Source organism: Triturus cristatus, chromosome 12, assembly GCF_964204655.1.
Source record: "Triturus cristatus chromosome 12, aTriCri1.1, whole genome shotgun sequence".
Classification (NCBI taxonomy): Eukaryota; Metazoa; Chordata; class Amphibia; order Caudata; family Salamandridae; genus Triturus; species Triturus cristatus.
The window spans coordinates 581,692,611-581,720,594 of NC_140595.1; the positions used below are offsets into that span (position 1 = coordinate 581,692,611).

The 27,984-nt window shown below is 46.6% G+C and overlaps 1 protein-coding gene across 1 annotated transcript in view; it reads right to left on the reverse strand.

The window, feature by feature from the left end:
• Nucleotides 1–27,984, reverse strand: part of PHLPP2 (PH domain and leucine rich repeat protein phosphatase 2) — a 717,402-nt gene that overhangs the window by 230,141 nt on the left and 459,277 nt on the right. Inside the window, exon 10 of the mRNA XM_085638614.1 lies at nt 20,078–20,138. Coding sequence (XP_085494740.1) covers nt 20,078–20,138 — 61 coding nt within the window. The remainder of the gene's footprint in view (nt 1–20,077; nt 20,139–27,984) is intronic.

Sequence of the window (27,984 nt, forward strand, 5' to 3'; positions counted from 1 at the left end):
CAAACAGGGACTCACAAGAAAAAAGCTAGATTGTGGGAAATATGTGATAATTGGGTAGAGTTAGGCACTAGTTTTACTTAAGGGAAAAGGGAAGGGGGAGAGGCGATATGAAAGACAACCAAATCTAAAATGTTTACCTTGTTCGTTTTCCCTTTTTTTTTTTTTGTCTGGGTCCGTTGATTATCTAGCATGCCCAAGGTTAAGCCCAGGCGTATGGGCTGAGAAGGCCTCTATATATATATATATGGGCAACGTGCATCGTGGGCCAACGTGCATCGTGGGCCAATGTAGACTCAAGATAAAGATGAAAACCCATATAAGGAGTTGAAGGTTTGGTTTTTGGTAGCTACATTGCATCCTCCTCGCTTCTGAGGGGTGTCCTTAAACCAGCAATTTACAGGTGTATTCCTTCAGACTTCAACTTGGGTTAGAGATTCTCTTTTCTTGTTTTTTTTTCTTGGAGCAAGTTATCTTCATATGAGGACTAACAAAAAAAAAAAAATAGTCTAAGGCAGATATTGAGAGCAGATATTTTCTGATTTATGGGCTGCTGGAGGCCAGGGAGATGACACTGAATATATATGATAAATCATTCTTCATCACAGTACTGTACTTAGGAACGTCCTAGTTGAATGTTCTGACAAGCTGAGCTTGGAATTTTTACAGTTTCCTAGATGCCAACACCGAAAGGACACCCTCCTTAAAGACACACAAAGCAGGTATGGTGACTGTCCAAACAGGGGTCATAGATAGAATGGATTAGGTTAACCTCTTAATAAGCCTCCACCCGATGGCCTAGAAGTACTCCTGCTATTCCCACACGCACACATAATACATACAGCAGACAAGATAGAATGCTAGTCTTGCGCAATCTTACAATGATTAATGGGGTGAAGTATCTGCATACATGCCAACAGACCCGATTAAGGCGGGAGAGCCTGAAAATGCCTTTGCTTCAATACAAGTCAACGGGAGACATACCTTCTCCCGATTATATTTTTTAAATCTCCCACTTTCCTGTTCTAAAATGTTCGCATGTATGTATCACGGGTCATTCCCCTTTCTGATACAAATTTATATAGTGGAAGTTTGAATGCTTGTGTGGCCACATGCGGTCCGAATCCCAAAGCCCTGAGGGACACAGGATTCCTTTCAAACAGATGCAGCACAATCACTTTGCATAACTGGGGTCGACAGTCGAGTCACAAAATGGGAAGCCATGAAAGCAGTCTTGAGTGGGGAATGCATGAATAAAGTATATTTAGGCAGGCCACATTTGCAGATGACGCTCGCTGCAAAGGAGGAAAGGCTTGCCAACTCCAGAAACATGATATTACAACATAGCGGTCTATGACAATCCTCATACAGACAAAAAAAGAACTGGGGAAGATGTGGAGCACCTTGGATATATATTCACTCTCAGAGAATGTAAACTTCACAGCAGGCGCGTAAATCAGGCCCCTGAACCGCAGGAGGATGCCCCAACCCTTTGGGGGCCCCCCTATTCAGCCCATTGTTTATGAATTCTTGTGCGATACTGGAGACTCAGGGAGGGGCTCCTATCACATGCTACATCTCTAGAGGCTCTATTATTTTGCGCTATACTACAGCTTCACAGGGAGGTAGACAAGTCAGTCATATTGTTGGCTTGGCTATTAAAAGGGGAGCAGTTTAATATTATTATATTTGGGTAACAGGACTAAAGGTACTCAAGCCTCAACACAAGTTAGCAATAATGGAACACTACAAGATTACCTGGCACAACTATATAAACTTCCCTGGATGGTGCAGCAAAGGTCTTCCGGCAAGCAATCACACTTTCCATGCGTTTAGAGGATCAGACAAAAGAACCTGAACTTCAAAGGGAGAAAATATAGGAGGCAATCTGGAACATACCAGAGGAAGGGTCTGTGTAGGGATTGCTTCTCTACAGATTTTTACCATACAATGAAAGACAGCTCTTCGAAAGACTTCTAGAGCTATGTAGTGAGACAAGGACTCCAAGGACGCTTTCAGATATGAGGAGAGAGGCCATCATTGTTATAATGTTCAGACTAGGTAAATACCTGCTTAACTCAGCCTCTTACAGGCCACTATCAATGATAAATAGACACCAACATCATTAGTAAGGTCCTGTGTAATACACTTTTGAGGGTAATAGCCCTGCTTGTGTACAGGGATCAATGCTGGTTTATTCCTGCACAAAGAACTCAGAAGAACCTCATTAGGCTCAATCATGCCATATAGACCATGGAAGTAACAGATGAGGAGTGCACGGTGGTCGCACATGTTCAGAGAAAGCTTTTGACACCCATGATTGGGAATATATGTTGGCATTATTGAGGGCTATAGGCCTTGGACCACATTTTATGGGTTGGATATGCCTGCTCTACACTGGTTGGCAGCCAGGGGGAGGTTGGGGGCGGCGTTGCACAGGTTTCTGAGGATTGAAAGAGGTACCAAGCAGGTATCCTCACTGTCGTACTTGCTGTTTGCCTTCACAATGGAGCACTTAGTGGCAAAACTAAGAAGGGAACTCCAGGAAATGGGGATCAGAGTGAGAGCATCGTACCGAAGCCCAAAAAGGGTAGAATAAAGTACAAATTTGCAGTCTTGGGCAACATACTGGTGTCGTGCAGGAAAGCCATTCATTGGTAGAATCTTCAAGGTCCAAATGAAGCATTCAGGGAAAGGCCTTTAACAGACTGGGCTATAGTGGAAGAGTTGCATGACCGTCACTTGTAAGGGTGAGGGCTATAGCAGAGACAGCAGACTGGGCGGAAATGAAAATGAAATGTTACTGTCTGACCCAATAGACACAGGAAACTAAAAACACTCAGAGTTGGGAACCTGGGGTTGTCAAGAGCTGAAGGAGAAGGGAGGAAGACCAAGTTAGAATGTAAAATACAACAGGAATGAGAAAGAATAGACTAGATTGCACAAAGTGCCAAAAAAACATATTCAGACCAGATGAAGTAGGTCATGTTATGCTCAACTCAGATTTATATTGCAAATACTGTGTACACCACACAATAACCCTTTATCATCTACTCACACAAGACAACAAAGCACTGGGTGTTTTTGATGTTAACTGCCGTAAAACAGTTTGTTTTGATTTCAAAATGATAAATAATATTGATAAAAAAATGATGATGGCGAATACACACTTCCCATTATTCCCCTGCCTGCCTTCCACCTGGAATCTAAGCCATTGTCAATTTCAAATTAGATTTACTTTACTTTTACTTTGGATCTGATCATAACCCATGTGTTACCATACATTATTAAAGGTTAGCCCAACAATTAGGCCCACATACCAGGCCGAGGTCCCACATAAGCAAAAAGATTGTGGTTACTTCAATGGTGAATGGTCCGGGAATGGAGGCAGATGGCTGTGTTGCTGCCATACTGTTTCTATTAGATCTTTCTGACACCTTCAGCACAGCTGACAAACCAATGTTACTTAAATGACTTTGTTCGGCTGGGTCCCATGTATAAAATCCTTGTGTCAAACCACTTCCAATCACTGAATGATTGGCGTCTGCAATATCATCCTTGCAGTTAGCATGTATCGCATGATATTCATTATTATGCAAAACAGCTTTAGGGTGATCTGTACATGCATGCTGTTAACAGCAAAATCGTTATCAACCTGGAAGGTAAGACCAGTGGTGGCAATGGTAAGATCCATTCATTTTGGGGCACTATTAAAGTGTGGAGGCCAAATGTTTTCTGAGGTTTAATCCATTAAAAACCTATGTTCTTTAGATGCCAGTTAAACAGTGGAGCACTCTTGTGTGGTCATCTTCTGTGGACTCCTGTCCAAAGCCACCTATTACTTTTCATAACCTATGTGCCTGGATGCAGACCGATTCTTGGGAGTCCAGATCTTGGATTTTTCCTAAGTCCTGTTTTCTCATTACTTATTTCTGTTTACCACAGAGAGACAACTGTTAGAGCCTTTGTAGCTTCTCGGCTGGGCTAGAAAAATGCCCTTCATTTGGGTCTTCCTAAATACTCCATCTCCAGATTGCAGTTTCTCCAGAATACAGTTGCAAGAGTCCTGCTCAGACTCTCAGGTCATATGTGCCCAAGTCTACACACTCTCAAATGGCTTACCAGCCACATGTTCATTACACATCTATGCATGCCCTGTTGGCCAATTGCTGTTTTTTTTAAAACTTGGTTCTAGTGTCCTTGCCTCTATATTTTGAAGGTATCAACAAAATCACATGCTACATTTTTCGTTTGATCTTTTGTTTACTTTTCCTGCCTTCTGCGCTCAAGACTGGGAAGCAAGCCTTCTATGAAACTTCTTGACCCTTTTCCAATGCCATGAACTGGACAACCAAACGTTATTAATTCATTTATGCATTTTTGTATTCAGTAGACCATAGCCAAAAAGATGTTTAACTTTGAGAGTACCAAAGTGACAAATTTGGGTAAAACCACAACAATTATACAGATATGGTTATAAAGTATGGATTGTTGTTTTCCGATTTTCACAGGAAGTTATGAATTATGACACAAAACTCACCTCGTGCTAGTTAATTCTCCTTTTCCTGAGGGCTAACTGTCCAACACAAGGAAGCTATTATGAAATCGTACAGTGGTGGACATTTGATTTGTGTACCTTTAAAACTCAAATGCAACAATGACGTCAGTATCACAAGTTCTCCCTTTAATTCAGTGCAATAAATAGCTTTGATCTTGGTAACTTCTATAATTCCACTTTAGTTAAGGGGTCATTACCACCACCAAGGTCTTTGGAGAACACAGAATAAACATGCTACATTTACTCTGCTTAAAATGTTTGTATAGTTTGAAGGGTTTTAGTGAGCCGCGTAAGACTTGATTTACATGAAGATGGAGGAGTGCATTTCACTTTACAATAAAGAATATACATTTTCAAGTGTACATATTAAAAATAGGTCACAAAGCCCTCATTTTGAGTTGCCTTGCATTATGGGGCGCCATACTGCTCCCAGTGTTACTGATATGGGGCACTAAACTGGAAAAGGATTGAGAAGGCACAAATGTGCTTAAAAAAAGATCAAATATAGTTTGAAATTTATTATATGGTCAAATAATGCATGATTTCCTAGTCCGTTGCAACTATTGCATGAAGTATAATTAAGTATTGTACATTAATTCGTGAGTGGAACACGTCAAATCTATAATTAACCTGGAGGTTATCACACACATTGAAAGCTCATATAACCAACTTGCTTTGAAGATTTTCATCAAGGATTTCTTAGCTCCAGTCTTCACGAGTCCAGAAAGCTGTTTCTGCATTTAAGACTAAAACATGTTATAATTAGAATGCTTGAATATTGGTCTGCAGCCAAATGTACAGGGGGATTGGCTGCTACTATCTACCTTAAGATGGCATAACAGTAAAAAAGAAAGGGGCCACTTAACCATACTGGCAGGACTAGATGATTGAGCACGAGGGGTTGAGGGGGGCAGCAGGGGGTTTAGTTTGTATTTGTATTCTTCCTTTTAAAGTCTTGCCTAAGCAGGGCATGCACGCTGGCTCTTCCTGACATGCTGTATCTACAATATAGACTTCGAGCACCGCCCATCTTTTTGTTTAGTTTGTCTTACTGTCCTTCAAATATTCTGGCTCTTTTGAGTGAATTCGCTTACTAGTCCCTCCTTTGTTGACTTTTGTCATCTCCCGTGAGTACTGGCCCTGTTACGTGTGCTCTTACTCCTACTGGTATTTATGATACACTGTAAGCACTCTTTTTTTATTTGTGGCTTGCAAGCTGCTCGTTTTCAATCTCCAACAACAACGCACTTTGCGCTTATCTTGTCTTGTTTAGTATTTATGGGTTTTTTGTTCACCGGAAGGAAGTTCAACCTTTGCTGGCTTCCGTCCCTATTTCGAGTCCGCCATTGTTTAATTTTATTATTGCGATCGCAACCCCTTTGCAAAGTATTTAAAGGGAGTTCAACCATTCCCGGCTTCCGTCTGTATTTCGAGTCAGCCATTGTTTAATTTTATTGTTGAAATGTGCATTTATTTGGTACGCATGGGGAGAGCCGAGACTCAAACCTGGTTCTCCAGTTCCAAAGTCGGCAGCTCTGTATTTTATGCCACATCCTCTCAGGCCGCTAACTTGAAAAGTAAACTTTTTTTTTTAATGAAAGATTGCCTTTAATGTCATAATAACAGTGATTTGTGGATGGGGTTGTTTCAGGTTTCTTTTCCTGGACTGGGCTGATTGTGGGCTTGTTTTTACAAACTCTAGCGCTTGTTAATATACGCCATGGCCAATAACCAAATCCCAAAATGGCTAAGCAGACAGAGGACTGCATTTTTTCCTACTTATTTGCAAAAGAACTGCTTACTGCAGCCATTGTCATCAAGGTAACACTATCCGTGGAGGGGCTGAGTGGTACCACAACAATGGCACTGTAGGGCGATATGTATAAAAGTCTAAAAGAATAATTGTGCCAAATACTGAGGTAAGTGCCAGCAATTGCCCCATGCCATGTGGGCCCCTTCCTCTTGGTCATCCTCAATAAGAATAATTTTCCTTTTGTAAGCTGTCATGCATTGGCACTCGTACTGCTCACTGTTTACTTTAGGTGCAGTGTTGATAGTGGGCTCTCGCTCCATGTAAAAAAAAAGAAGGCGCCATTGTTCCCCCTCAATCCATACCCTTCCAGTTGGTTGTTTTAGTTTTCAGCTCCTGTATGAGCTCCGGCCCATGTTTGGCACTTGGTCTGCCTGCCATCTGTTTTCTTTCATTACTGTTGAGTATTTTCGCTCCGACATTAGCTTGCTTCGTATTTGGCAGTTTATCTGGCTGCCGTATGTGTTCTTTCATTACCGGAATGTTTTTTTGGTTCCTGCTCATTTTCCAAGCTCCGCTCCATAATGTATTATCAGCGTTTACGTTTCAGCTCACTTTGTCTACCTGTCGTCTGTTTTCTTTCATTACTGTTGAGCATTCTTGCTCTGACATTAGCTTGGTATTTGTAAACAGGCTTGAAGTGCATCTGACCGCCGTCTATTAAAAGTATCTGAGTCTTTATTTAAAAGATTAAATTTATTGGTTCTTTTTTGAGTCGTGTTTGTGTGCTATGAAAAAACATTCACATCTATAGTTGCTTTTGTGCTCCGCTTCGTATTTGTTACATTTTCATAATGTCTGTTTTCTTTCATTACTGGCGTGATTTTTAGCTTACTTTGTTTGCTGCTCGTGTTCCAAGTTCCTGAGTGCCCTCTGGTGAGAGACGCCCCTCTATGAATACTAGCTGGAGAACCAAGCACTGGTGAGCCGAGTAACTGCTGGAAAACACCGTGCTCGGTCGGATTTGGCCGGTACTGGCGTCCGGAGCTGCAACATATCCACAAAGCAGGCAGGTGGCAGAGCGGCATTAATTGGCAGGCACCGAATAAGCGGCTCCCTGAAGGTGCGTTACCACTGAGGTGGGAACGTGATACGCATAGTAACACACTTGGTGCTAATACCTGACCAGGAACCCTAGGTGATTTGCATCTGCGAGGCCATACATTGAAGTGATGCAGCGCTGACTCACTCGCAGGATAGAAGGCAGTGACGGGGCTAAAGGTGGACATATTGACAGCAATGTGAGGCCAGAGAAGGCGCTTCGCCTGCGCCGCCCGCACTAGCACAATAGTGGCGCCAACTAAACACGGCCTAGCAAACAGAGCAGCACACTTTGTCGCAGGTTCTACTGTGGCCTCGCCTCACACAGCTGGGTGAGCACATGGTGCTGGTTTACTTATCGTACTAAAAAGGGGATCAGGAAGAGAAATCCAGACGGTCCGGCAAACCACCACTGCCTTCACACCAAGCTGCAAAATCTCCGCTACTGCAGACGCGTGTGCAACGATGGGGAAGTTAGATGCGCGCCAGCCACGGCTCACTTTTGACACCAAAAAATCCACTCGGCAGCAGCAGGCGGAGGCTGACGCTGATACTGATGCTGAAGGGTCGCAGCCAGGATCACAAGCAGCACCAGGAGATGACGTGACATCGATCCTCTCGGAGGTGCGGCAGGGCTTTGTGACCATCGCGGATAATATGGACCCCATGGCATCACGAATGGACACGATAGCGCGGAAAAGTGAGGGTCATGAGACGCGCATAAAAGACGCTGAACACCGAATCTCAGAGGTTGAGGACGTCACGACCCAGGTGCAGGGTGCAATGGCACAAATTGAAAAGCTCTTAAAGGTCATAGCGGCCAAAAATGAGGACATAGAGGCGAGAAGTAGAAGGAACAATATTTGTGTATTCGGTATTCCGGAGAGTACCAATACAGGCAAAATGGAGGAGTATATTGAAAAGTTGCTGGTGGCGGTGGTGGGAACAGAATTGTTGTCTCCTCACTTCATCGTTGAAAGAGCTCACCGATCCCTTGGACCGCGGCTTACCCCTGGTAACGCTCCCAGGCCTATTATGGCGCGTCTACTGAATTATAGAGATAGAGATGTGGCTCTGCGGGTGGCCAGGGAGAAAAGACAGTTGCATTACGATGGGGTGCCCTTCACAATGTACCCAGATTTTACAATACAGGTCCAGGAGGAACTGCGCAAATTTCTAGCAGTAAAACGAAAGTTGAGACAAGCCCAAATTGACTATGCCCTACTTTATCCCGCCCGCCTCTGAATCACGCATCAGGGGACCCAAACGTTCTTCACGAAGCCTCAACAGGCCGAAGAATTCCTCAAGCAACTCAAGAAACAAAAGAAGACGTTGCCTACAATGGAAGATTCGCTAAGGACAACAACATCAAATGTGGAGTGAAAGGCACTAAGGAACACGGCTGTCCGATTGTAGTTTTTTCTTATGCACTATGAACGCAGTACTAACTGCAGTGCACCAGACGACCACAGAACAAGACACCATGCCCTTGAGAAGCACGACCCGGAAGATGATGCCGCTATTGAATGGAACACAAAATCAACAGGCAGCCGGACCCCCTCGCAGCATATTCAGGGATTTGTTCAACAACGCAAGCTACCTGAACTGACAAGAGGTACCCGTGGGCCACCCAGTTGTGTTTCCCCAAACGGGTGTACCCCACTGTTTTTCTTTTATTGTATTTGTTTCTCATTGCCTTTTCTTCAAAGCTGCTCTGGGATGGAGCAGGGACACTTTTTGTTACAGTTACGTTTTGGGGGTCTAGGGAGGGGGGAGAGTTGAGGACAACTGGCATAATTGGGATGCTTCAGTGAGAGGGGATGGTGGGGAAATGGGTAGATAATTGTTGCAGCAGGAATAACATGTGGTATACTTTTCAGAATAATGACTCTCACAATGCATGCATACGGTGCTATACAATTTCACAGTACATTCGTTATGGTTTAATAGGTTGTTGTAATGATGCTGGAGGATAAATCCATACTGAGGGTGCTATCTTGGAACATCAGGGGCCTTGGCGATCCGAGGAAACGCAGGCAGATTTTGGCCTACCTCGACAGACAAGAGATACAAGTGGCTTTGCTACAAGAAACACACCTTAACCCAAGGGCCCCAGTGACGTTTGCCAGTAAATGGGCGAGCTGTAGGATGTTCTCCTCTTACTCCTCATATGCGCGAGGCACAGCCATATTAATCAAAAAGCAGACGCCATTTGAACTGGCGGGTACGATAGAGGACCCACAGGGAAGATATGTCATTATATGGGGGCGGCTTGGAAGGGACTCGATCACAATAGCAAACTGATATGGACCTAATGTGGACACCCCTGAGTTTTTTACTGCTGTATGGGGAAAAATACTGAATGTAGGATACACCCATATTATCTGGGGAGGTGACTTTAATGTAGCCCTTAATCCAGCTCAGGATAGGTCTAATGCTGCTAAGCACCATTACAACAATTCACAAGGGGTATTGCAGGGAATACTGGAGGAGGGTGGCGCCACACACACCCACAGGCGCAGGAGGGAACACAGTTCACGTTGCATACCGGAACATTGGCACGTATCGATTATTGTCTGCTTTCAAGGGGGCTAGGATCCACCATTTGCAATGTTACACACCCAGCCAGGACGTTTTTGGATCACTGCCCCGTGAAAGTATCACTAACCCCACATGACAGAGGTCTGACAAACCCAGACCTCATTGGAGGTTGCAACCCAATGCACTACTAGACACAGTTTTTCAAGCTGATCTCTATTACAAGCAGTCTTGAGAGACTTCTTGTTATATAAGTAAAACTGGTGTCATCTTGGCTGTTTGCCCTATTTGTTTTAGACTGTTTGATGTTGCTGCATATTTACATATATGTAGGTATGCATACATATGTAGGTGTATTGGGTTGAAAGTCTTTATTTACTTTAAGATCTGGAGATATATATATATATATATACACATACATACATACATACTCCGGGATCCCGTACGTGGGCGGGATAATTCACTGCTTATGACTATTGATGAGTATCCCCTGGAAGAGAACTTTCCGCGAAAGGAACGCAGAGCCATGTAAAATACTGACCACTGGTGCATAGAAACTAGGGCCCGAAAGGATGACCTTAACCCTAGAAATCAGTTCGTAGAACGGGGAGGATGGGTGGGGCGGTAAGGAATCTATCACTAACTAATGTCTCTTACAGAGATATCGTTACACAAGTAGTAACTTGTGCATCTGAAAGAGACACGTTAGTGATAGATTCCTTACCTTAGAATAGATACCCCAGCAATACCAACCCCGGTGGTGGGTCTGCGAACAAGATTACACCAGAAAGTCACAGAGAACAGAACGGCCAAAGAAGCCGTCTCTCCGGACCTGACTGTCAAGGCAATAATGCTTTGTAAAAGTGTGCAGCGAAGCCCACGTGGCAGCCAGACAGATGTCCTGCAGGAGGACACCACGTGCCAATGAAGTAGTAGCTGCTGTGGCCCTGGTAGAATGGGCACGCAGCCCCACTGGAGGTTCCTTTTTAGCCATAGAATAACAGGCCTTGATACACAAGACGACCCAGCGGGACATAGTCCTCTTGTGAACAGCCCGGCCTTTCTTGGCACCTGCGTAGCCAACAAAGAGCTGGTCATTCACCCGGAATGCTTGTGTGCGATTCAGGTAAAAGGAGAGCGCACGTTTTGGGTCCAGACGGTGGAGCCTCTCTTCCTCTCTGGAAGGGTGCGGAGGCGGAAAGAAAGTGGGCAAGGTGATAGTCTGCCCGATGTGGAAGGCAGTGACAACCTTTGGCAAGAAGGAAGGATGAGTACGAAGCACAACCTTGTCTGGATGAACCAACAGAAAAGGAGGCTTACAAGAAAGAGCCTGAAGCTTACTCACTCTCCTGGCAGAGGTGATAGTCACCAGGAAGGCAGTTTTCAAAGTCAAAAGACGTAAAGGACAGTTCTGAAGCGTCTCAAAGGGAGCGCACATGAGATAAGTCAAAACAAGATTCAAGTCCCACTAAGGCATTATGAAAGGAACAGGAGGGAACATATGCGTAATGCCTTTTAAGAATCTCTGTACAACAGGGGACTTGAAAAGAGAAGGCTGATCTGGAAGCCTCAGAAAGGCTGAAATGGCAGAAAGGTATCCCTAGATAGTGCCCAGAGCAGAGCCCTGACGGGCCAGAGAAAGAAGGAACAAAAGGACCTCAGAAAGAGGGACAGAAAGGGGGTCCACAGTCTTGGCTGTGCACCATGCCACAAATTTGTTCCACCCGCAGGCGTATACCGGTTTAGTGGAGGGACGCCTGGCTGCCAGAATGAAATCACAGACCTCGGGAGGCAAGTCAAATAGAATCAGCTGTCGCCGCTCAATCTCCACGCATGTAGGTGGAGGCTGGAGAGGTTCGGGTGGAGAACCGTCCCCTGCTGCTGCGACAGAAGATCCTCCCGCAGAGGCAGTCGGATCAGGGGATCCAGGCTCATACTGAGTAGCTCGGGATACCAAACTCTTCGAGCCCAGTCCGGAGCCACAAGGATGACTTGGGCCTGGTCGTGCCTGATTTTCTTCAGCACTCTGGGTAGAATAGGTATAGGTGGAAAGGCGTACAACAGACCGCAGCTCCACTCGCAATGAAAAGCGTCGCCTAGCGAGTGCCGCCTTGGAGATTCCAACGCGCAGAACTGCGGACATTGCGCGTTCTCTTCTGTGGCGAATGGATCCAACCAAGGCTCTCCCCATTGTTGAAAGAGACCTTGCGCCACCTCCGAGTGAAGACGCCCTTCGTGATCCATCAGACACCGGCGGCTGAGTTCATCCGCCCTGGCGTTCAAAGAACCCGCCAGGTATTGAACCGTCAAGGAAATGCCGTGACGTTCCAGCCATGTCCAGAGGCGTAGAGCCTCCTGACATAGGGTACACGACCCCTCCCCGCCCTGTTTGTTGCAATACCACATGGCGGAGGTGTTGTCCGTGAACACCTACACTACCTTCCCCCTGACAGAGGGAAGGAATGCCTTCAGTGCAAGAAGGATCGCCCGAAGCTCCAGAAAGTTGATATGGAGCCAGGACTCCACCAGAGACCTCTGATCGCCGCCTCTCCCATGTGGCTGCCCCATCCCAGAAGGGACGCATCCGTCACCACTGTGTGCTCCGGTTGGGGAAGGGAGAGGGATCTGCCGCTGACCCAATGCTGATTTGTGAGCTACCACAGCAATTGTTCTGCAGTGCCCTCCGAGATTTGGACGTAGTCAGACAAGTTCCCCTGATGCTGCGCCCACTGGAACTTCAGGTCCCACTGCAGAGCCCGCATGTGCCACCTGGCATGGTTGGTCAGCAGGATGCAGGAGGCCATGAGTCCCAGCAGCCTCAAGGTCGTCTTGACCGAAACCCAGGACAGGGGCTGAAAGATCGGAATCATAGCACAAATGTCCTGGACTCGCTGTTCGGGAGGATAAACCTGAAACTGCGCCGTGTCCAGAACCTCTCCAAATGAAGAGAAGCTTCTGGGAGGGAATCAGGTGTGACTTCGGCACGTTGATGGAAAACCCCAGCAAATGCAGGAGGTCGACCGTAGTCTGGAGGTGGGAGACGACTGTGTGGGGCGAGCCCGCCTTGAACGACCAGTTGTCGAGATAGGGAAAGACTGAAACCTCTGATCTGCGCAGATGAGCTGCGACCATCGCCATCACTTTTGTGAACACCCGAGGGGTGCTGGTAAGGCCAAACAGGAGCACGGTGAACTGAAAATGCTCCTGGCCCACCGTGAATTGCAGGTAACGCCGATGGGCCGACAAGATGGGAATATGAAAATAAGCGTCCTGCAGGTCCCCAGTGCCACCATCCAGTCTTGTGGGTCGACAGCAGACTAGACCTGAGCCAGAGTGAGAATTTTGAACTACTCCTTCCGGAGGAAGCGATTTACGCTCCGAAGGTCTAAGATGGGACGTAGACCCTTGTCCTTCTTTGGAAACAAGAAGTAGTGGGAGTAACAACCACGACCTACTTCTGGCATCAGAACATGCTCGATGGCCCCCTTGGCCAAGAGGGTCGTAACTTCCTGCTGGAGAAGTGCCAAATGATCCCCGACATGCGGTGGGACTGCGGTGGCATGGCTGGGGGGGGGGGGGGTAGACTCGAAGGGGACGGGGTAGCCCCGTCGAACAATCTCCAAAACCCACCTGTCTGATGTAATGGTGCGCCAGTGGGGGAGGTGATGACGAATCCTGCCCCCCCACTGGCGACTGGTGGGCCTGAAACACCAGACTAGGAAGGTGTGGAGGCACTGGCAGCGGGGGTGTTGGTGGACTGACCCGCACGCTAGCCCCGTGACCCGCCTCTGCGAGCCCCACGTCCGCGGCTGCGCTGGGACTGTTGCTGCGCAGGCTTGTTCTGAAATGAACGTGTTTGTACGCCCCTTCTGGAGCTTCGAAAGGAACAAAAGTTAGAAGCGGAAGGAGTACGTGTAGCCGAAAGGCCTAAGGACTGGGCCATGGCCCGAGAGTCCTTGAAACGCTCCAATGTGGAATCTGCCTTATCACCAAAGAGGCGAGTGCCATCGAAGGGCATGTCCATCAAAGTATTCTGGACATCTGCCGAAAAACATTCGTCCTCACCCAGGTATGATGACGGAGCGCCACCGTTGTGGAAATCGGCCTACCCAGCGAATCTGAGATATCAAGACCACAACGTATAGTGAATTTGGCCGCGTCTCTCCCCTCCGGGCCACCTCCAGACACTGAGGTAGCACTTGTTCAACCGCATCTCATACAAAATAGGAATAGCGCCTCAAGAGACAGGCAGTGTTCACAGACCGCAGTCCAGAACTTGCGGAAGAATAAATCTTCTTGTCAAACTGCTCCAACTTCTTGGATTCCTTGTCTGGTGGAGCAGAAGGAAACGCACTCGGAGACGTCGAGGCCTGAACCACCAAACTCTCAGGTGTAGGGTGTTGGGTGAGGAAGGCAGGGTCGCCCGGGGCCGGGCGATGGCGTTGGCCTACACCCTTGTCCACAGGGGCCCCGGTGTTGGGCCGGGACCAGGTGCCCAGAAGCACATCAGTAAGTGCATCATTAAACGGCAGCAGCGGTTCTGTAGAAGAAGAGGCTGGCCGGAGCACTTCAGTCAGTAGGTTGGTCCTGAAAGCCACAGTAGGGAGCTCGAGGCCAAGAGCCTCGGCCGCCCTACGTAGCACCGTGGAAAAGGTACCAGTCTCCTCCATAGTAGCTGAAGGGGATAGTGAACCAGGCGCCGGAGTGTAATCCGGGCCACCGGCCTCCGCCTCCTCATACCAGTCGGGGACAGACTCGCACTGTGCTGCGAGAGGGTCTTCAAACCCCTCCCAGTCCTCCCCTTCCTCCACAAGTGGACGAGGACGTGGGTGAATAAAAGGGTAAAAGTTCCCCATCGGCGTCGGGAGACATTCCTCCGGCACGTGCCGACGTCGGAAAAGAAGTCGATGCCAGCGTTGGCATCGGCGCCATCGGCCCCGTCGATGTCGGCGAGGGCCACACTGGGTCCACTGGCAAGAACGGGGAGCCACGGCCAGAGCCATGGAAGCCTCTGGGTGGCGACGTTGGGGCCGGCAACGTCGAGAACAGTGGGGCCCGCGTGGCCTGAAGGCGTGCCGACGGGGCAGCAGGGGCCGTAGATACGTGCCATTGCAGACACGAACTCTTGCAATTCGTCCGGAGTCGCCGATGGACCCGGGAAAGGTGGGTAAGCCAACGGTAACTGCTCAGGCTCCGTTGGAGCCGCAGGGGCAGTGCCACCTGCCCCCTCAGCCACGACTGGTGAGGGGAGGACAAAGAGCGGCGGCGCCTCTGACTTCTTGTGCTTCGCCTTACCTGACTCAGAGTGCGAAGACTTTGAATGATGGTGCTTGCTCTGCGACCGGGCCCTCGACCTCCCACGGGACCGGGACCTGGAAAGACGTGGGGACGACTCCCGGGCCTCCAGCCACTTTCGGGACCGCTCCCGCAAAGTTTTCGGGGCCATGGCCCGGCAGTGGGGGCACGACTCGGTGTCGTGGTCACGCCCCAGTCAGAAGAAACACTCACGGTGCGGGTCTGTCAGCGACATCATGCGCGGACAGGCCCTGCAAAGCTTGAAACCGGGCATCCCTATGCACCAGGGGTAAGTTTACTTACAAATTATAACAAACAAATACTTAGTCAACAAGTGACGGGGTACCGCTCTCTCCGGATCTGCGCTTGCTGGCGTGGAAAAAGAAAGAACTGACGTCAGCGCACGTGGGCGCATCTAAGTAGCTCCAGTGACGTCATCTCCACGAATACGACGCCAGCGACACACGCGGAGCCATACGACGAAGCCAATCGACACGCAGGGTTACTGCTGACGAAAGCTTTCCGGATCCAGTCTGACGCCTGGGGATATTCTAAGGTAAGGAATCTATCACTAACGTGTCTCTTTCAGATAAGATAGTTCAGAAGACATAATTATCAGCCACTGATCAATGAGTTGCAAAATTAAGTTGCATGACTGGTCGAGGTGTTTATGAAGCTCTGCAAATCACTCTGTCTCTATCCTTCCATTAGTCATACCCAAGAACCCAGAGACGTACTGCACTCCATCTTGGGAGAGCAGATCTAGAACAGCAAGGAATTAATTGAACCTCAAAAAAATATTAGAGACTTTCACATAGCTTCTGAATTTGTTTAGCATATAAGCTTCCACATACACTATAACAAATTGTGCAGGCTTAAATCCCTTCTTTGGGAATAGAGACTTGGAACCTATCTACATGCTAAATACAGGGAGCAGGGGCACAAGCAATCTCCCGTGGAGCACACCTAGGTAAGTACTTAAATAAATGATGACCTCCAGTGCATCACCTATAGACTCACAGGAGTTTGGTGGATCAGAGTTCTGTGTGACTGCTCTGCAAGATCTTTGCTATCCCTATACTGCAGACATGGCTACTTGCCTGGAACTTTCAAGGAATCTACCCTCCTTATGCTAGCCCATCCTGCTCTTAAATTTATGGATATTCCACGTTTGGGATATATGTGGGCAGGTTGTGGCACTCCAGACTGGGTCAAGGAAACTGCACACATTAAGGGCGAAGCATGTTTATGAGAGCTGGGATCTGAGCTTACGCCCATCACCTACATAAACATCTTACCCAGTCAAGATAATTCATACTCATTTGGAATTTGGAGAAATGACACTCAGAACTAGGAGAAGGAAAGTTGTGTTTTAGGAAAGTTCACCACATATTACTTCTGTACAGGGCAGCTACAAGTCCACTTCCCATCATGTGGCTACCAAGGTTGAGGCCAGCACCCACCGCAACTAGAAGCTGTGATCAATCAAACGACTCAACAATGCAGGCATGGAAACCAGCTACTGCTGAACCAGGTGAAAGATTCACATGCTATGTGTTAGCATGAGACAGTCCTTGTACTCTCCGGACAGCCTTACACCAGCATCCCAATCTATCACCCAATGCAGCACAAGTTCCCACTCCATGCTGGCATGCATTTCAGCATCAGTCCCTGCACCAGAAGAATGGGCACATAAAGGTTACGCTGGGCAAACAAACTGCAATATTCGCTTCTTTGTTGGGAAATATTACAAATGTCTCGCATTTCACTACAAAAGAAGTGAAATATTTCAGTGCAGTCTGTTTGCCCAATGTGACCTTACTTTGTGAAATACAAGCAGGCTTGAGATGCAGGACCGGGGATGATGTTGTAAAGCTAAAGCTCTTTAAAAAAGCAAGTAGATTTCAAAAATTTCAAAACCCTTGACAGATTTCACAAACCAAACACTTCTCAAATATGTTCTTGCCGGCAAGCAATCCAATATTAACTTCTTATAACAATGTGTTCCTCTATACATTGAGGTAGAAATGTTGTGGAGTATGAGTTCTTTACACTTAAGGATGTAAATAATTTATGGAAATTAATCCCATTGCATCTCCTTACTAAAGCTCACTTTTTGAAGTGGGAAAAGTGATAAAAAGTCACCTGTTATGCTGTGCTTTGGACTGTGATTTACATGATCTGTCTACCCGCCTAAACCACTGGGCTTTGTTGGAAATTTGCCCTTTCTGCAAGGTCACCCCAGAATATTTTTTGTCTTTTTGCTGGCTCTAGAACTCTGTGCACCTTAACCCTGCTAACCTGTGGTAAAGTGATGTGTTCCCCCTTTAAACATGGTAAGATTGCTATACACCTGATTGGTATATTTAGTTTGCCTAAAAGTCACTACTATATGATACCAAGTGTACACTCTTCCGGTAAATTAAATGCTAACTGGTGGATTGCAGCACTAATTGTGCCTTCCACTGCAGTGGCAATATAAACCACGTTTCTAGGCCTATCATTGTAGCCCTGTGGTGCAGTTTTAAGATGCAAATTCAACCTGTCAAAAAATGTTACAGGCCTAAATATTCCTTTTCAATTTTAATAAGTTACCACTAAGTAGGCCTTATTGCCGATAAGGCAGGGTGCATGGTATTTAAAAGTAGGGTTGGAGGATTGGATGTTCCACAGGAAAGCACTGGGATACAATATTAAGTTTAATATATGTCATCTCTGCCCAGGAAACAGCTACAAATTTAATTTTTGGACTTTTTGAAATATTTATCACAAGTCCAATTCACTGGTGCAGTCAGATTGGTAATAAATATTTTGGGAAAATCACTTTTAAAAAGTTGCCTTTGTCCCGCCCTGGAGACTAAATCTGTATTTTGCTCTCCTTCTTTTGCCAACCAGTAATTAGTATGTTAAGTGCATTTTCTACCAGGAAAGGAACAAAAGGTCTGGAGGTGTTGCTGTGCCATTGGCAGAATCACCTGTGGGTTGGGCTCATAGTCTTGGTTAACTTAAAAGGGGCCTGCTCTGTCACAAGCAAATGTAGCTAAAACCCAGGCCAGCACCCTTCTTTTGTCACCCCAGCCAGACCGTCCTCCATCACAGTGAACCTTTTGTTGACATCACAGTATCAGATCCTGCTGGAGTGACAAGATATAGACAACAGGTCTGCTGGGGTTTTTCATATGACACTGGGGCGCACTTCAAAGAGGTCTCCCCTATCACAGGCAAATGCTAACTGACACTTGGGCAAGTCCCTTCTATTGTTGCCCTTGCCAGAATGTCCCATCACAGTAGGCCTCTTTTTTACATTACAGTGTCGAAGTCTTTTTAATAGGTCTGCTGGGTTACATATACCATTTGGAAAACACTTCAAAGGAGGGAAACAGAATGCCAAAACAATTTGTCTGTATCCACTGTCTGGTTGGTGAAACTCAGCTTTGTTCGACCAGACTTCCGTCTCTGAGTTTGTTGGGGGAACAGGGATTGCATAAAACTGGATTTTAGTGTTAGATGTGAGAGGACACTAGGATTACCGTAGTGCACTCAGCACACCCAACTGCATCCCTCAGTTTAGTGTGGCCAAACAATTTGGGAATCTTCAAAATGCCCAAAGTGGAACCTTTACCCAATTGTTTAGGGCATCTTCAGGGATCAATCCCTCCCACTAGCTTGTGCCAGGTATAAATGTGGCATCTCCAGGCATCCACTTCAGAATACTCCTGAACCTGAGGAAAATGAAAAAAGAACTGAACCTGATGTCTGCAGCCTGAGAAAAGCCCAGGAGGAATGGACTTGTTGTCTCTCTTGTACCAGGACAAAGAAGTGAACTCTAAGGGTCATAAGGCTGACTTCTGTTAAAACTACAGGGACACAACAAGCTACAATAGTCTTTTTTCTGCAACTGCCCTGCTGACCAGTGTCAACTGAATGTGGATTAGACTCTGCTGTTTGGCCTCTATCTGACACTTTGTGAGTCTCCAAGTGCCTCACCTGAGGTCCTGGGGTTTTCTTTAGAAGTGTACTCCTGTGGTGGACTAAGACTTAAAGTACAAAGCCAGAAGGTAAAATATTTTGCCCAGGACCAACCTGGTTGGTGTATCTGACCCACGCCGAGCATCAAATTGCACGCAAGTCCTGTTTTATCGTGACAGTTGACTATCATTGGCACTTTGCAGTTCCTGGTGCTATTTCTACTTGAAAATTATTAGCAGTTACCCTTATTAGATTTTTGGAAATATGGTGTAAATTTGTTATTGTAATTATACTCTATTTTCCTAATTCAGTCTTTTTTTATTGTTTTGCATTCGGACTTTATACTGTTTTAGTAGTGCATAAATACTGTATACACTGCCTCAAGTTAAACCTGTCTACTCTGTGCTATAGCTTCTAAGGGGTAGAGCTCAGTTTTATTTAGTGACTTTAGTGATTTGCCTTGACAAGGATTGTGATTATTACTTGAAGCAGGTACTTAAGTCTCTCAACTAATAACCCAATGTCATACATGCTGCTCTCCCCTTAGCTTGTCCTATTTCACTCTGTATCCTCACCTGCCCTAGGAATAGTGCTTCAAAACTGCAGAGAGGTGGAATGAGTATTTGTATATTACAAATGAAATGAATAGGGAACCTCACCATCGCAGAGACAAACCTATGCAAAATGCAGTGAATTAAATCCCCCAAAAATTATCAACTTGCATTAATAACAACAACAAAAACCTCAAAATCTTTAGCTAAGATTAAAATCATACCAAACAGTATAGAATTGTCAGAAATCATGAAACGTTATAGAGGATGCTCTGTCAATTAATCAGATAACACTAATCAGGGTGATTCATCACTTACCGGGAAAGATCAAGTGTGGTAAGGAGACAGGGAACTGGATAAACATTTACAGTAGTTAACCCTGAAAAACAAAACAGAAGTGACTCTCAGAAGTGTAAAGTTACTAATTAGCAACATTCTTTTTTTGTATTTCAGTCCTTTGCTAGTGAGTTGTGCACAGAATTTTCTGTAGGATCAGAGAGGCATCTTTTATTTCTACAATAGATGGGGTTGATCTGCCATACCTATCCCTAGATTGAAGATGGATGCACGTCATTGCTGGACACAAAGCATGAAGAAACTGAGTTGGCTGTGACCTTTGTTTCTGGGATGTACATTTAATGTTTGCCCAAACCTGAAGATGTAGATTAAGATGTTGATAAAATCCTGTGGTACTAAGCGAGGGTCCCTCGAATCAGGGATTTATTATACGTAAGCACCTTGATAACACTTCATGTCTTTAGGGGGTCCTTTAATATCCTGGTCACTCAATTTGCGACGAAAATGCTTCTAATCCACTCAACATGTATAGCGTGGGTGTGTGGGACACAGAAACTCCAAACTGGCAAACTCCTATGACCTTGACACTGGCAAGAAAGGTTAAAAAGGACATATATGGAATGTGGTGTCAGACACGTGTCTCTTGTGTCAAAGATTTTTTAAACTCAAACACCTTGACCATACCTGATCACTTTAGAGGGTCCTTTAATGTCCTGGTAACCCAATTTGTGACTTATGGTCATTGGTCCACTCAGCATGTCCAACGTAGGACATAAAAACCTGAAACTTGCAAACTCTTATACACGTGAACACTGGCAGGAAAGTTGTAAAAGGACATAAATGAAATGTGCAGGCCTTCATGGGTGTTATGAAGGAAGCATGATCCAGGGAAGTGCAGAGGGACTCTACAGATGACAAGTGGAAAATAATGGTGAGCCATACAGCAAACGCGTTCCGAAACATGTTTTACGCTTTTACTATTCTAACAATGCCCTCCCCCCTGCAGAATATGTGGTTTCTATACAGGATGATGTTCAAGATGCAGGCCTGATGATAATTTTTCACATATGGTATGGAACACCATAGCGCTGCGCTTTTTGGAGCAGGTGACTGACAAAATCTTGAGACTTAGATGCAGACCCTATGTGCACAGGCTTGGAGCTTGACTTACTTGGAGTAGTTGATCACCCCGAGATAATGAAACAAGAAAGGAGGTTCTAAGACCTAACACTGTTACTAGCAAAACATAGAAGTGCTATTCCCTGGAAACAGTAATTTGATCTGAGGATGACTGAATGAATGGGGATGTGCAACCTGAGGACCCCCTCATGGTGAGTAGCTTTTAGAAGCCTTGGTTCCTGTGGATGGAGTGGACTCGACATTGAGGTGGCAGCATGGTCTAATTAAACGTGTTAGATATACAGACAACAGACCTCTGTGAATAAGTGGTTGCTTGGGCTCACAGAGGGAAAAGCCATAAGAAAAAGTCCCCACAAGCTGTTGTCTACATTTCCACCTACAGAATATTCATGCAAGTATGAAAGGTCAATTACATATCTTGGTGCCCAAAATGAGATGTGACAGCCCTTTACATATCTTGACCGGTGTGGAGTATCATATGGGATCAGATATAAGGATTATGAAATTAAATACATTGTTTACTATGGACATTAAATACTAAGCATTGAATGATACTATTGTTCCAACAATTGGCACCTTAATTGGAAGAGATGGCAAAAGTGACTACCTAATTGACATAATTTCACTGCAAGTTTGGGTTGTTTTTGAGACCCAAATAAAATATGTACATTTTAAAAAGAATGTAAACATTTAAAAAAAGATCAGGAAGACAAACTTAATCAAACAAGAATTTCTAGCATCAAAAATCTTTATGCTAAGCGTTAGGGCCCTTCGCCTCATCTGCTATGCTATTCTGTTTTTGTTTTTTTAATAAAATCATAAGAATGTACAGCGACACAGGAACATCCACCCATTTACATGGTGGCCTTATGATGTGTTTTTTTAAATCTTTATTAACGCTTCCACATTTCAACTTGTATACATAGCATTGTGAGCTCAGGTACCCATCTCATATTCAATACAATAATTCATTGTATACCCGTCCACAGTACAAATCTCACCTGGCCATGTAGGAATGAGGCCATGGTTATGGTATGGCTCAATGATTCAATAACACATATAAAATAATCATTATAATAACTTTGGCGCACGTAACAGTTCCTCTCTGCCACCGTTCCAATGCATGAATCTGGATTACTGTCTCCCATTAATCTCATATCCCCGCCCGTTCATATGCTGACATATCAGCATGTCAGGGAATGTGGTTAAGTCTAGTTCTATGGTGTCCCTGTTTCACCCTCACTCACGTCCTCTGTTCACTCCTATGGTTTCCCTGTCCGGTGGACTTATGATGGTTATACAGTTCTACATATACACAGTATACAATATAAACACCAATACACCCAGTATATAGAAAAATAGGAAAAGACAAAAAAACAAGGCATTTCATAAACCCCACCAGCAAAGCACCCAAAAGACATAGGGAAACAGCCATGTCAAATAATGAAAAACCTTTTCGGTATACGAAGGTGGACAACGAGGAGGAGGGTGGGACAGTGAGGAATCCACAGGCAGATACTGTATCCACCAGAAAAAGCGTTACTGAAGGTAAGTAACTTGTTCTTCGGATGGATACATCTGCCTGTGGATTCCTCACCTTTTGAATTGAATCCCACAGCAGTCCCGCTCCCGGAGGAGGGTGTCCACCTGCCTACACCAAAAAATCTTGCAGTACAGAGTGTGCAAAATGGCCATCCCTCCTAACCTCCGAGTCCAAGCAGGAATACTTCGCAAAAGTGTGAAGGGAGGCCCAAGTTGCAGCTGTGCAGATGTCTACAACAGGAACACCTATAGCCAAAGCAGAAGAAGATGACTTAGCTCTGGTGGAATGAGCTGTTATACCTTCAGGTGGCTCCTTCTTGGCCAGGGCGTAGCAGATCTTGCTACACAAGACAATCCACCTGGAGAGTATTCGTTTGTGGACATCTTTGCCTTTCATTCGTCCAATGTAGCCCACAAAAAGCTGGTCATCCAGCCGTAGGTCCCTGGTTCTGTCCATATAGAACCTGACAGCCCTCTTAGGATCCAGGCGGTAAAGTCTCTCCTCCTTCTGGAAGGGTGAGGGGGGCGGAATAGAAGATAGGCAAGGTAATAGACTGCCCTAGATGAAAAGGAGTGACCACCTTAGGCAGGAAAGCAGCCCTGGTCTTGAGAACCCTCTTATCTGCATGAATGGTTAAAAACGGGGGTTTGCAACTAAGAGCCTGAAGCTCACTTACCCTCCTGGCTGAGGTAATAGCGATCAGAAAGACCGTCTTGAAAGAAAGAAGCCTCAACGGGCAACTATGAAGAGACTCAAAAGGAGACCCCATCAGGAAAGTAAGAACTAGATTCAAATCCCACTGAGGCATAATGAAGGGAGTGGGAGGAAATCTATTGGTGAGGCCTTTAATGAACCTCATAACAATGGGAGACTTAAATAAAGATGGCTGATCTGGCAAACAAAGGAAAGCCAACAAGTAACCCTTTACCGTAGCCACAGCACACCCCTGCTGAGCCAAGGAAAGAGAGAAACCAAGCACATCAGACAAATGGGCCTTCAAAGGATCAATTAACCTCTCTGCACACCATTTCACAAATTTGACCACCTAGAGGAATAAATAGATTTGGTGGAGTGTCTCCTGGATGATAAAATAAAATCCATCACATCCGGTGGGAGAGAGAAAGAACTCAGATTGCCCCCTTCAATGCCCAGGCATGAAGGTTCAGGTTCTGAGGGTGTAGAACCTGCCCCTGTGACTGTGAGAGGAGATCTGCCCTCAGAGGGAGATGGAGCGGAGGGAGCGATGAAAGATGAAGTAGATCTGTGTACCACACCCTTCTTGGGCAATCCGGGACGATCAATATAACTTGGGCCCGGTCTTGGTGAATCTTCCTCAGAACCCGAGGAATCAAGGGTATAGGAGGAAATGCGTAAATGAGTTGTGAACCACATTCTAACTGAAACGCGTTCCCCAACGCTCCCCGCATTGGAAACTGAAGACTGCAGAATGACGGGTAGTGCGCATTCTCTTGAGTGGCGAAAAGGTCCAACCGAGGGAATCCCCACTTCAGGAAGATATGATGGACTACCTCTGGATGAAGCCTCCACTCTTGGTCGGCCAAGAAATGCTGACTGACACTGTCCGCACGAACATTTAGGAATCCTGCCAGATGATTTGCAAACACACAAATCCGATGGTCCTGAGCCCAAGACCAGAGTCGCAGAGCCTCTCTGCAGAGACGATAGGACCCTACACCTCCCTGTCTGTTTATGTACCACATCGCGGTAGTGCTGTTCGACAGGACCTGCACCGACTGACCGTGAAGGGAGGGAAGAAAGGCCTTGACAGCCAAACGTATTGCTCGCAATTCCAGAAGGTTGATGTGAAGTAACCTTTCCTCTGGAGACCAAAGACCCTTGATCTCCAGATCCCCCAGATGAGCACCCCACCCTAGAGTGGAGGCATCCGTGATCAATGTGGCCACTGGTGGAGGATGTTGAAAGGGTTTTCCTAGCAACAGGTTGCCCTCCACACTCCACCAAGACAGATCCGCTGCAGTGTCTCTGGAGATCCTGACCATCTCCCTGAGCTCTCCGTTGTGCTGAAACCACTGCCTGCGGAGGCACTACTGGAGAACTCTCATGTACCAGCGTGGCATGATTGACCAACAGTATGCAGGAAGCGAACAGACCGATCAGGCGTAGGACCTTCAGGACTGGAACAACCGCTCCATCGTGAAACAAAGGAATCATGCCCTGAATAACGAGAATCCTCTGCAGAGGCGGGAAGCTCGACACACAGTAGTGTCCAGTACTGCCCCTATGAACAGGTTGCGCTGTGAGGGAATGAGGTGAGATTTGGGTACATTTATCGAGAAACCAAAGTCGAACAACAGTCGTGCTGTTACTTGCAGATGAAGCAGCACCATCTCTGGCGACTTTGGTTTGAGCAGCCAGTCGTCCAAATAGGGAAAAACAGGAATCCCCGACTTTCTGAGATGAGCTGCCACCACCGCCATCACCTTTGTGAAAACCCGTGGTGTGGAAGTGAGACCGAAACAGAGGACTGCAAACTGGTAGTGTTGAGACCCTACCGTAAACACTTCCGATGCGACTTCAGGATGGGAATGTGAAAATATGCATCCTGTAAGTCGAGCAACACCATCCAGTCTTCTTGCTGCAGCACCAGAAGTGCCTGAGCTTGGGTCAACATCTTGAATTTCTCCTGCCTGAGGTAAAAATTCAAGACCCTGAGGTCTAGGATCGGTCTTAATCTGCCGTCCTTCTTGGGAATCAGGAAATACCGGGAGTAGCATCCCTGACCCCTTTCCTGCTCCGGAACCACCTCTATCGCACCTTTCTGAAGCAAAACAAGAACCTCGTCCTGCAGAAGCTGCAAATGGTCCTCCGAGCACCAGCCCTGATGAGGAGGGTATGGAGGAGGAAACTGCCGGAAGGGCGTACCCATCATCCACAAGATTCAAAACCCAATGGTCCAATGTGATAGATTTCCAATCTTCTAGAAAATGGGACACCCGACCCCCTACAGGACCAGCATACTCCAAGATGGGGGATCTAGAGCTGCTGTCCCATGGTACCAGGGGAGGAAGAAGAAGAGAAGGATGAGTTGCCGGGATGCACCTTGCAGACTACCTTTGCCCTTCCCGCTGTACGACTTGTACAGTGGGTTCTACTGTTGCTGAGGTTGCTGACGTCCCCGAAAGGAAGCCGCCTTACCAAAATCACGGTACCTCTTATAACCAAAGCCCCTAGATTGAGACTGAAGACCCAATACTTTGCAGTGGCTCTACTGTCTTTGAACCTTTGCAGTGCAGAATCCGCCTATTCACCAAAAAGCTTGGATCCATCGAACAGGAGATCAAGAAGAGTAGCCTGCACATCTGGAGAGAACCCCGAAGACCTGAGCCAGGCATGCCTCCTGGTAGCGATAGAGGAACCCATCACCCTGGCCACCGAATCCACAGTGTCCAGGCCAGACTGAATAACTTGACGGGCTGCAGCCTGCGTATCCGCCAAAACCTCTAATAAGGAACCACGATCATTGTCCGGCAACTTAGGAGCCAACTGTTTGGCCGAGTCCATTAAGGCATGTATATACCTCCCCAACAAGCATGTTGCATTGGTAGACTTCAACGCCATACTCTAAGAATAAAAAATCTTCTTGACAGATTGCTCCAATTTCTTAGGGTCTCGGTCTCCAGGAGTTTGAGGGAAAGACCCAGCCGACTGTTTAGAACAGGAAGCCTGCACTACCAAACCTTCTGGCAAAGGATGAGCAGAAAGAAAGGCAGGATCGTTAGGAGCAGGCCTGTACCTCCTTACTACAGTCCTTGAAACAGCAGTAGCCAATAAGGGCTTCCGCCACACCTCCAGAATTGGCTCTGTCAGGCCTCATTAAAAGGCAAAATAGACTCAACCACAGAAGATGGAGAATGTAAAACCTCTATGAGAATATTTGGCCTGAAGTCAGCTGTGGGTAACTGAAGGTCTAAAAGTTCAGCAGCTTTCCTGATGACAGCATGGCATGGTGCAACACCATGAGAAGGTAAGGCCTTTGGCGATGAAAGCTCCCACTCAGGGGAAGTGTCTAGACCACTTGCCTATCGAAGGCCCTCAAACTCATCAACAGAGTCATTGATCTCACCTTCTTCAGTCTCATCCTGCTGATATTATTCCTCCTCCAGCAGTCTTTGAGCTTCCCTCCTTGACCGCAAAATCGGAATCGGCATTGGCGCCGCCAAATGCGGCACCGGAGACACAGGCGCCGGCGTCGAAGGAAGACCTTCTGAAGCAGGCAACAGCGCTGATCGAAGCCGAGAGGAAGAAGGACCACCAGATGGCACTGGTAATTGAGAAACCGGCGTCGAAAACCTCGGAGGCAGAAAGTTCCAGGACGGCGCCGAAAGCATAAAGGGCACGAAGGGTGCCTGGGCATATTGATGACCGATGCCCAAATTGAAAGCAAACGGACCCACGGGGCCCGACGGCACACCGGTAGGGTAGGCTGCTCTGGCAAACATGCCGTACAGCTCATTAAGAAAATGCGAAAGATCCGACCTAGGCCCAGGAAAGGGTGGATAAGGAGCAGAGTCTGAATCCACTTGAGGACGAGTTGAAGGCTGAGGCTCCGGGGACGTCGGATCCCGAACTGGCGAGGCCACAAGCATAGTAGAAGACTCCCTGGGCTCCGGAGAATCTCTTGCCACCGGAGAACCCCTCGGCGTCGGTGAGCAAGTCGGAGTCGCTTGAGGAGAAGGAGACGGCGAGATGACATCTTTAGAGCAACGTTGCAGAGCCGTAGAAGGCGACCTCAAAGCTCTACCCTTCGAAGAGCGGCGTCGAGAACCATGCTTTCTCTTCTACTTGTGCTTCTTCGACTTTGAAGTATGCGAGGTTGACGACTTCGATTTTGACCTCTAATGACCCTTCTTCTCCTGTCTTGCTTTTGCCATAATAAGCTAAGCCTCATGCTCCTTCAAAGCCTTCGGATTCATCTTCCGACAACTGGAACAGCCTCCGACGCCGTTGTCCCAACGAGAGACACCAGAGACTGTCATCGTGGGGATCAGTGATGGACATATGTCCCCCACACTCTCTACAAGGCTTAAATCCAGACTTCTTCGACGTAGCCATCGCACTGCTACACCAAGAGTGAAGAAGAAACAAAGTAATATCGAAACCATTTGGAGAGTCCCAGAAAAGCGTTACGCGTCGACGGCGCAGAAAAAAGGGAACTGACGTCAGCACGCCGACGAGGTCTTCTTATGGCTACGGTGATGTCATA